Source organism: Apus apus, chromosome 4 (genome assembly GCF_020740795.1).
Source record: "Apus apus isolate bApuApu2 chromosome 4, bApuApu2.pri.cur, whole genome shotgun sequence".
In the NCBI taxonomy this organism is placed as follows: Eukaryota; Metazoa; Chordata; class Aves; order Apodiformes; family Apodidae; genus Apus; species Apus apus.
The window spans coordinates 41,473,956-41,484,767 of NC_067285.1; the positions used below are offsets into that span (position 1 = coordinate 41,473,956).

Genomic DNA, 10,812 nt, shown 5'->3' on the forward strand with positions numbered 1-10,812 from the left:
CCTGAAACCCATGGAGGTAACTGCCAAACCTACTGCCTCATCTTCTGACTTCTCAGTAGCTGCTTTTTATCTTCCTCCTATTTTCCTCAATCTGAACCTTCACAGTCTTCTTTCATGCACGCAGTGAAACATGCAGAGCTAGACTAGAAAACATGCAATGGTTATGGATACTTGAGAGGTGCTGTAACCTGGGAGGCTCACCTCATTCTTACTTGTTGCTCGATAAAACGCAACATTTCTCAAAGACTAAGGGGATACTTGAGCTATCCCTGGCCAAATGCCATTTAAAAAAAGGAAACAAAATCCCACCACATGAAGGAATGAATCAACTGCTTGTGCAGCCAGGCAGAACTGCAGGTCTGTTGTGAATCAACACGACTGCACATCCAGGGCTGCTGCATGGGAAGCAGAGCAAACCACTCACTGCACGTGCACGCTTGGACTTAAAAGGCACAGCCAGAAAAAAGGACTGCAGGGGCTAGAAAAGCAGCATCATCCAGTCACCCTTGTAGGGAACAGGTCATAAAGTCACAGCTAGACACAGTGTGGCAAAACTGTGCTGCCACTACTGCCTTCCTTCCAAAAGCCTTCACTGAAAGCTACCTATGCTGCCCCTCAGTGACTACCTTCCTTAAGGACATGGGCTCCTGCTTGGATGCTCTGAGTTGAAGGCATGTCACAAGGCAAAAAACATCCCAAACCCCACAGTCTAATAAGCATGTTACAAAAAATAAGTACTGCTAGAAGGCTTATTTTTGTTGGCTTTTGGGATAGCCATTGGAGAATAACATGCAGAAAGAGATTTTAATAAAATAGAGATAATTAATATAGAGAGATATATAATATGTATTAATACATTATACTATATTAATATAGAGATATAAAATATAGAGATAATTAATATATATAATTAATAAATAATAGAGAGATCTGCTTCAGGATCCTGAAGATCCTTTCAGACTGCATCTAACATCGCCAGAAATGTAGCTCATCGTTAAGTATAATTAACTGCTACCCAAGTAGATTTCAAAAGGCTTTCCCCCCACCCCAGCCTTTAAAAAAACCCAACAACCTTTGAAACTGTAGGATTAAGTGAGCTCTCAACTTCAGCGACATGCATAGTTGTCATCAGTCTGCTCTGCAGCATTAAACAAACAAAGCCAGTACCTGTGTCTTCACTCCAGGTGTCATTGGTGTGGCAAAATTGTTCAGGTCCCAGATATAGATTTCAGACTCATTAGCACCAGAGGCCACCAGATTAGTCTGTAAGACAGATTAGTAGATGTTAAGACTGTTCTCAGCACCAGCTTTCACAGTGTCAGCTGCTGGGAGGCATCAGACAGATGGGACCACGCTCGTTTCTGCTCAGGGTGCAGCCTTGGGCTCACACAGAGCAGCTTAGGGAAAACAGCAAGTATTTTTGAGATTGTAGGCAAGATGGAGTTAATTTGAACAGTCCATATACTGCCTTAGACTGGCATGCCAAGACAAAAACCCCTGTTTTGTAGAGTGCTCCTCCAGTGCATGCCAAATACATCCCCAGGCTGGTGAAAAGCAAGTCCTTATTCCATAATGGGCAAGAATGGAAATGAAGTGATTCAGAGAGGACACAAGGAACACAGGCCTTGCTGAAAGCAGGCGTGTAGAGACAGAAGTGCACTTAGGAAACAAAGTCAACTGAATTCTCACACAGCTGGTGGTTAACAAGGCAAAAACAACCCACTGTATCTAAGGAGGCAGCAAACACTCCTTAGTGATGGAGGAAAGCTGTCTGGTTTTGAGAGCTCTTCGGCTAGAGAAGCCACATCCCCATGTTCCCTGTTGTCTCCTCTTTCTAAATAACAAAACTTAGTTGTCTGGAAGAATGATCCTACCCAGCCCCCAAAAGAGATACTTAAAATCTCATGTCAAAGGAAGCATGAGTGACAGCACCTAAATATTCCTTGTGTGGCAAGAAAAAAATTAGCACAGTACACAGGTGCTAAAAAAGGAGACTGGCTAGTAACACCACAGGAGACCACCTCTACAGGCAAGCAGAGTTAAAAAGACCCACAACGTAAACTGAGTAAGGGAAGGAATGAACCAGACATCTTAAACTCTGTCATTCCTCATCCTGAAATGCCAGGAACAGGACAGATTTTTCCTTAATAAAGGACTCAAACACTGCATTCAGTTCACGCTTTTCAGGGGAAGTGAAGGAACAGAAACATTTAGGGTTACAAGTTAAGACAGGCCACTTGTCTATGCCAGTATGGCATGAAGAAGAGCAGAAAACCAACCTGGAACATGTTGACGTCGAGTGCTCTTACTGGTCCTGTGTGCTTGTCCTTCTGAGCAATTATTACTTCAGTGTCTCCAGCCATGATCTTGGCTGGGTCATACAGAATGACATTTCCATTTTCACCCCCAGCAATCAGGACTCCACAGACTCTCTCACCCGAGGTCACGCTGTGCGGCCCCCAGATCAGCTTGTGGTACCTGCAAGACACAGAGGTCCCCACTGTCTACAACCATCCACCACCAGGCTCCACATTTTGCCCACCCCAGCTCAAGTTCCAGCCCTGCTGCTAACTGAGCAGATGTGTCAGAAAAGCTCTGCCTGCGTTTCTCCTTAAGAATATGTCTCCCTACTTGAAAGCCCTTCCATCAGAAACACAACAGTCACCCAAATGCAGCACAACCAGCAACATCTCATCTCCCAGCTGCAAGTACAGGCTTTATGTAACTTTATTTCTATTTAAATGTAAAGCTTTAAAAATGGCAGAAGAGGAATTACAACTTATTCCCTTCCTTATAAGCGAACACTAAAACCTGAATAATAAATAGACTGTGTATACTTTTTAGTACTGACTAAACCTTGTGAATGGCTTACTTAGCAGTTAATTTTACAAATGGCTGTGAACTGTTCTGACCACATGGTGTTAAGGCAGGATGTGAACATCATGAAACTTTGTTTTCCTTGCAGAGAAATAGCTAAGTCAGGAACACAAACAGATTCATAAGAGTACATGGAGAAACAAGTTTTCTTAGGCCTCTGTGTATTGCTGTAGTCTTGAGGAAAGTACTGAAAGCTGTTTTTATACTGCTAAGTTATGTAAATCTCCTTAAAATTTTCTTTGTAATACTAGGAACAAATTTGTTTTGAATAGTTGTATTATTTACAAAGCAGTAACAAGGTACTATGTAGTTATGTTTTACAATATTGTGTTCCTTGTGTCCAAATGAAGAGGTATTGTAGGATGATTAAATAAGAAAGCTAACTATTCACTGCTTCAGTGCAGTAACTAATCTAGGAGATCCTGGTCTAGCAGGGGGGTTGGACTAGATGGTCTTCAGAGGTCCCTTCCACCCCTCACCACTCTGTGGCTCTGCAATCTTGAGCTCACCTTTGCAAAACAGGAGTAATCAAAGTAAGGACTCTAAGCCCATCCAATCACAGCCTGGAGGTAAACCTTTGCTGTTTGTTAGCAACTCTCCATACAAGAGAAAAAAAAGTAGAAGTAGAAAAATTCCACATCTGTGCTTCTGGATGTGCATTTCATCTGCTGCACTGGAGGCTCAGCAAGTAGCTTATGCACATCACAGACGTGTGTCTTGGACCACAATCTATTTTCCAGGCTAAATCAAGAGGAATGAAACATACTTCCAGAAATGAAGTATTTTCACACCACTGTGTCCACCTGCAGATACTCAAATTGCCTTCAACTCCAAGAACTGCTGCATAAACCGAACAACATTCCTGTGCATTCAGCCATGCAAAGAATGAAATTCTTCTACTTAAAAAGACACCCTCCCCTTATCTCTTCTGCAAGCAGAGAGCAAACCCACATAAACTGGAAGGTGGCAAAGAGTTAATTTAGCATTCACTGTGTTACTAATAGTTTTATTATTTCTGGACAACCTTCATGTAATTTCTTTAAATCCCTGCAATGTCAAGATGATAAAATACATCATGCAGACAGGCAGAAAAAGAGAATACACTGGGAGAGAAATACTAGAACAGCCAAGTGCTCAGTCTCCTGGTACAGTGTTCAGATTTCAGAGAGCCTTTACCAAAGGACAAAGGTGCAAATGGATATTGGTCTGTGATATCAGACAGACCATTTCCCCGGGTATGATTTTTAAACTCCTGCACCTAACAACACAAGGTTATGAGATATGGAATAACTGACAAGAGTTGTCCAGGCCCTAGTATTACAGCACCTACAAGATTAAACAGTACTTCAGATAATGCCAAAAAAAGGCAGAAAACGCTGAGGAACAAAATTTAAAAAAACAAACAAACTAGGAGTTAACTGTGGAGTTCCTTTCCTCTTGTCCTTTGCTCTTGCCAAGATAATGTGTGGCTCTAAAAAACTTGCAATGCAACACTTGCCTTGAAGGACAATTAACAAAGCTTGTTGCAGATTTATCTTCTGTGGGTTTAATCACCCAGACATTTTCACTTGCTGCAAATCAAACTAAAGCTTGACTGCTACCTGGAGCACTTATCTTTAATAAATAAATGAATAACCAACCTCCTTTATAACACATGTTGTGGGGTAAAATAAAATTCTAGTGTTGCTCACCAAGGGAAGGACGTTCAAAGTGTACTTTCCAAATACTTTCCTGGCTATAAGAAGTGTTTTTTGAAATTCAGTAAGCAAGATGTCACTTGGCAAGCCTTGAAAAATCTGTCACAGTTAAAACAAGGCAACTGTAAAATGTCAAACATTACATCCCATTCTAAGAAGGTCAACAGGAATCAGCTATAACCCTAGTGCAGGGCATTAAACAAAGACTGTGGCTGGTTCTCCCACCTACTAAACCTCAGACAACTGCAGGGCAGAGATTGTGAGCTGCCCACCAGCCCAACTGCTCTGCCAGCCCAAGTAATCACCACAAAGCTGACAGGGCACAAAGCCAGCAGCCTAACACCTCATGCTTCCTCCTGCACAAGCTACCATCACCATTATTCACCCGAATCAGGAGGGCATCCTTAAGTGGGCTCACAAGTCCCTGCAAATGCAAACAATTTCTACCCCTCTGAAATTGTTTACAGGCAACACTTCAGCCCTAGGCAATCAGCAAAATGCATTTGGTCAAGACCTTTAGGAAACAGATGTAGGTCCTTAGGTCTTGAAGTTCCACTTTTAGAACAGACAATGAAGACTCAAGTCAAATCAATTTCTACTCATGACAGAGGTGGGGGAGATGGCAATTGCTCCCCTGGAAGTATCAAATCCTCATCTGAACCTACTGACTTAATGCTGCAATTGCCTGCACCTCCAGTAATGCCATTCTGGGTCACCAGGGGAAAGAGTGCTTATCACAGAGTGGTGGAGGTTGGAAGGGACCCCTGGAGATCATCTAGTCCAAACCCCCTGCTAGAGCAGGATCAACCAAAGGCAGATCACACAGCAATACATGCAAGGGGGTTCTGCGTATTTCCAGAGATGGAGACTCCACAACCTTCCTGGGCAGCTTGTCCCAGTGCTCTGCCACCCTCAAAGTAAAGCAATTCCTCCCATGCTTAGATGGAGCTCCCTATGTTCAAGTTTGTGCCTGTTACATCTTATCCTGTCACCTGTCATCACTGAAAAAAGACTGTCCCCAACCTCCTGCCAGGGCAGAGTAGAGGGGGGAGGAGAACCCTCCTCAACCTGCTGGTCACACTCTTCCTAATGTATCTCAGGATGGCAATGGCCCTACTGGCAACAAGGCCACAATTGTGGCTCATGGTCAGCCTGTCGTTCACCAGGTCTTCTTCCCCAGAGCTGCTTTCCAGCACATCAGCCCCCAACCTGTACTGATACATGGTTTTCTGCCTCCCCAGCTGCAGGACTTTACATTTGCCTTTGTTGAACCTCATTAGGTTCTTCTCTTCCCAGCTCTCCAGCCCGTCCAGGTCACACTGGATGGCAGCACAGCCCTCTGGAGTGTCAGCCACCTCTCTGCTTTGTGTCATCAGGTCATTGGTGAATATATTGAACAGGGCTGAACCCAGCACTGACGCCTGGAGAACACCTGTTATGGCCATCCAACTCAACTCTGTGCCACTCATTACAACCCTCTGAGTTCTGTCTTCCAGCCAATTTTTAATCCACTCCACTGTCCACTCGTCTAACTCACATCTTCTAAGCCTGCCTATGAGGATGCTGTGGGAGACCATGCTGAAACCCTTGCTGAAGTCAAGGCAGACCACATCCACTGCCCTCCCTTCATCTATCCATCCAGTCATGCCGTTCTAGAAGGCTAATCAGGTTAGTCATACACATCTTCCCCTTGATGAATCCATGTTGACTACTTCTGATAACCTTCTTTTCCTCCACATGCTTTGAGATGACGCCCAGAATGAGCTGTGTCGTCATTTTCCCAGGGATAGAGGTGAGGCTGACTGGCCTGTTGTTTCCTGGGTCTTCCCTCTTGCCCTTTTTGAAGACTGGAATGCCAGTGGCTTTCCTACAGTCCTAAGGCACCTCATCCTGTTCTCCAGGACCTTACAAAGATGATGGACAGTGGCCCAGCAATGACTGCTACCAGTTCCCTCAGCACTTGAAGGTGTATCCCATCAGGACCCATGGACTTGTAGATAACCAGTTTACTTAACTGATCTCTAAGTTGATCCTCGTCAACCAAGGGAAAGTCTTCCTTTGCCCAGACTTCCTCTGTTTCCTCCAAAGTCTGGGAGTCTTGAGGGCTGGCCTGAGCAGTTAAGACTGAAGCAAAGAAGGCATTCAGTTACTGTGCCTTCTCTGCCACTGTGTCACCTGCCTCCTTCGACAGCAGGCTCACATCTTCCCTGGTTTTCATTTTGCCTCAGATATACTTGAAGAAACCCTTCCTGTTGACCTTGACATGCCTTGCCAGGTTTCATTCCAAGGAGGCCTTGGCTTTTCTCATTTCACCCCTGCATATTCTGACAGCATTCTTGTCGTTTTCCAAAGTGGTCAGTCCCTTCCTTCACATCCTGTAAACGTCCTTCTTCCACTTGAGCTTTTTCAGAAGCTCCCTGCTCAACCACAGGCCTCCTCATTCCCTTGTCTCATTTCTTGCTCTTAAGGATACATCAATCCTGAGCTTGGAGGAAGTGGTATTTGAGTATCAACCAGGTCTCTTGAGCCCCCCTAACTTCCAGAGCCCTAACCCGTGGGATTTCTCCAAGCAGTTTCTTGAAGAGGTCAAAATTGGCCCTCTTGAAGTCCAAGGTTGCAATCCTACTTCTTGTTTCGTGCAGAGTACCCACGATCCTGAACTCCACCATCTCATGATCGCTACAGCCAAGGCTGCCCCCAACCTTAATGTCCTCCACCAGTCCCCCTACTCTACCCACAGGAGCATTTTGCACTTCCATTACGTTGTTTCAGCTCAGTCACGACCAGTGGCAGTCACTGGACCAGCCACCAGAGGGCTGCTACAAGTGCTGCTGACATGAAAACTAGGGCACTCTGACGCTAGCAATATTTATTTGGGCAAGCAAAGACCTAAGTGGAGTTGTACAGTCAGGAACTTGGCTCCCCAGCAGCAAGGTGAGGTACGATACTACACACCCAACATGACCCAGTTTGGTTATGTTACAGGAGTCTCCCTGAAATGCTTAAATACAGACAGGAGGGGGCAACGTGAAAAGTTACGACTGCATTTCCATCATTTCACCTTTCCTTCTGCTTTCTGGAAAATCCCAGAGGTTCCCGAAGATAAACAGTCTGCATACACATCTGAACCTACCATCCAACGTCAGATTTTCTAGGTTTATATCAAAGCATGAGCTGCTGGCAACTCCTTCGAGTCCATGCTCGCTACCTTCACAGTGACACCTCACTGTCCCACAACATCTGTGTGAGCCTTCACCCTTTAGTGCTGAACTTCTGCTCACCTCCTGAACAACTGCAGACAAAACTCACCACGTGGCCTTTTCACATGCACCATATGTAACAGTTCCACAGCCATTACTTTTCCCTTACAACTCCACTGCTTACCTGTGAGAGGAGGAGAAGGTGGCACAGGACTTCATATCCAACAAAGGGTCTGCTAAGTCCAACTCAAATATTTCCAGAGAAGCACTTGTGCTGAAGGTTGCATCCAGCTGCTGAGCTGAGGTACCTGCAAAGAAGTGTGCTCAGCAGTGAGAGGGCCACGATACACACAAGAGCAACTGCAAAGGCAGCACAAGCAGGGGCAAAGAAGCACTATCTGTGCAAAAAGGACCCTGAAAGGGGCTCAGGGCTTTGTTTCTCCCCATGATTTCCCCTCACGGGCTTTCTTAGCCTGTATGAGCAGCTAAAGCTTTGGGCAAGTACCTCTCTCCCCTCTCCCTTATCACAGAAAACGATCAAAGTCACAAATGAGCAGCAAGAGACGGTGAACTAGTGGTTAGCATTGCTGTCACCTCACCCTGGCAGAAAAAAAAGAGGATCTTTGCTGTGACTTGCAGAACACAAAGCGTGACTACACGCACAGCACAACAGAGTCACACTAAAGCCACGGCACCACATGCCCTGCTCCAGCCTCCAGGACACCAAATAACTCCTACAACTTTCTCTTAGAACCCCTTCATGCCAGCCAGCACACATAGCCTGAGGCCTGCTGGCAGGTGCTTCCCAGAAACTCACCTGTGGCCAGGTAAATGGGGTGCTGCTGGGCAGGGCTCCACGCCTGCATGGCAGTACGACCGATTTCTTTCAGCTTCATTTCGCTAAAACCAGAAAAAAAGAGACAAGAAAGGAAAGGCTTAAATGGAGCACGGGGAGACTGCCCTGCCCTGGGGAACTCAGCAGCTGCATCGGGACTTGGCAGAAGCAGCAAGAACGATCATTTTCCTGAAGATATTCATAGAATCATAGAATCATAGGGGTTGGAAGGGACCTCGAAAGATCATCTAGTCCAACCCCCATTGCCAGAGCAGGGTCACCTGGAGTACATCACACAGGAAGGCGTCCAGGCGGGTTTTGAATGTTTCCAGAGAAGGAGACTCCACAACCTCTCTGGGCAGCCTGTTCCAGTGCTCTGTCACTCTCACAGTAAAAAAAATTTTTCTGATATTGACCTTAAACCTCCTGTGCTCCAATTTGTATCCATTACTCCTTGTCCTATCACTGGTCATCACTGAGAAAAGCTTAACTCCATCTTCTTGACACTCACCCTTTACGTATTTGTAAACATTGATGAGGTCACCCCTCAGTCTCCTTTTCTCCAAGCTCAAGAGACCCAGCTCCCTCAGCCTTTCCTCATCAGGGAGATGTTCCACTCCCTTCCAGACACCTCAGCCAGCCCCTCCGGAGCACATCCAGAGGGAATAATTCCGCCTCGGAAGAGCGACGTGGACGCGCAGAGGGAACCGACAGCCGCCCAACGGGGTCAGGACCCAGGAAAACGTGGGGAAAGCTTCAACCGCTCCACAACCCACCCCCTGGCTCCGGCAGCACCAAGGCACACACCGGGCACCCCGCAGCAGCCTCCAGCCTCACCTCAGGGAACGGGGGAGCCCTCGTTAGACCCTCGCAGCCAACAACCCTCGGCAGCCGGTCGGCTCAGGAGAACGAAAAACTCCCTAAGAAAAAAACAAACAAACAAACAAAAACCCTTCACCCTCTCATTTTTCAGGTATGACTTCAAAACCCTGAGGGAGTTCCCCCCCCCCCCCTCCCCTCCCTCCCTCCCGCCTCGGGAACACCGTGCGGGTCGGCGGCCTGGTGGAAGGAAAACCCGACTTTTCCTGCCAGGAACCGAAGGGAAAAAAGTTGGGAAGGAAGGGTTCCCGCTCCTCCGTCCCGCCGCTCACCCCTCCGTCCCGGGCCCGCTCCAACGTGGCAGCCGCAGCAGCCCCGCCCCGCACCCCGCGGCGCGGGTTTCCGGGCGCGCCCCGCGCCTTCCGGGCGGGGACGGCGGCGGCTCCGCCTGTCGCGGGGCGGGAAGCCGGGCGGTGCGGGGCGGTGCGGGGCTGGGGGCGGCTGCGGGCTCTCTCCTCCTGCGGGGTGCTCAGCTCTGGGTCCTGAAGGAGAGAGGGAGACAAGGCGTGAGGAGCGGCCGTCCCGCGGGGGGTTGGAGGAATAAAAGGCTGGGGGGGGGGGTGTGTTTGTTGGGGGGGGGGGTGCGGGTTTTTGGGGCGGCCTGTCCTCCTCAGCTCAACAGCAGTAATCACGGCGTGCTTGTCATGATGTGAACAGCAGTGAGGCTCATCATCGGACAGGGGCCAGGCCCACGAGGAGGGGCGGTGGGCTCCTCCAGTCCCGAGGAAAAGCGCCCCGAAACGCGCGACTTTATCGACGCGCCCGCTCCCCCGAGCCGCGATGGGGGGGGGGGGGGGGGTGTGTGTGCTCGGGGAGCGGCTCACGGCTTGAGGGGGGGGCACCTCCAAGCGCCCCCCGACCCACCTCTACAGGGCAAGGGAAGCGCAGCCCCGGTTCCGCGGCCGCTCAGCGGGCAGACGCCGAGCCCGGGGCTGGCCCAGCCCCAGAGCGCGGCTGCAGCTCCCGCCTCCTCGGGACCGGGCGCCCCGCACCAGCAGCCGCCGCCGCGTCCCCCCGCATCCTGTGCCCACGCAGCGCGGCCCCCGGCCCGCAGGCAGCACGCGGCGGGGAGAGGGGGACGCGGCTCCCGGCCCCGCTATATATGGGGCTGGCGGCGCGGTGGCCATTGGCCGCCAGGATCGCCGCTCGCCATTGGCCCTGCCCGCCTCTGCCGCCCTGCCCGGTTGGCTCCGCGATCCTCTGCCTGCGGAGGCGGAACCGCGGAGCCCCGGGGAGGAGGAGGAGGAGGAGGAGGAGGAGGAGGAGGAGGAGGAGGAGGAGGAGGAGGAGGAGGGCGGGCGGGGTCCGGGCAGCGGTGCGGGGC

General features: G+C 49.1%; 1 protein-coding gene across 13 annotated transcripts in view; it reads right to left on the reverse strand.

The window, feature by feature from the left end:
- SEC31A (SEC31 homolog A, COPII coat complex component) overlaps positions 1 to 10,544 on the reverse strand; it is a 47,955-nt gene extending 37,411 nt beyond the window's left edge. For all 13 annotated transcript variants that reach the window (XM_051618774.1, XM_051618772.1, XM_051618770.1 and 10 more), the window contains exons 1-7: positions 10,353 to 10,544; positions 9,761 to 9,970; positions 9,447 to 9,529; positions 8,592 to 8,674; positions 7,959 to 8,082; positions 2,280 to 2,478; positions 1,168 to 1,263 (exon numbers count right to left, since the gene is read on the reverse strand). In XM_051618774.1, the coding sequence (XP_051474734.1) occupies positions 1,168 to 1,263; positions 2,280 to 2,478; positions 7,959 to 8,082; positions 8,592 to 8,670 (498 nt within the window). In that variant the 5' untranslated portion in view covers positions 8,671 to 8,674; positions 9,447 to 9,529; positions 9,761 to 9,970; positions 10,353 to 10,544. The remainder of the gene's footprint in view (positions 1 to 1,167; positions 1,264 to 2,279; positions 2,479 to 7,958; positions 8,083 to 8,591; positions 8,675 to 9,446; positions 9,530 to 9,760; positions 9,971 to 10,352) is intronic.
- Positions 10,545 to 10,812: the final 268 nt, after the last annotated feature.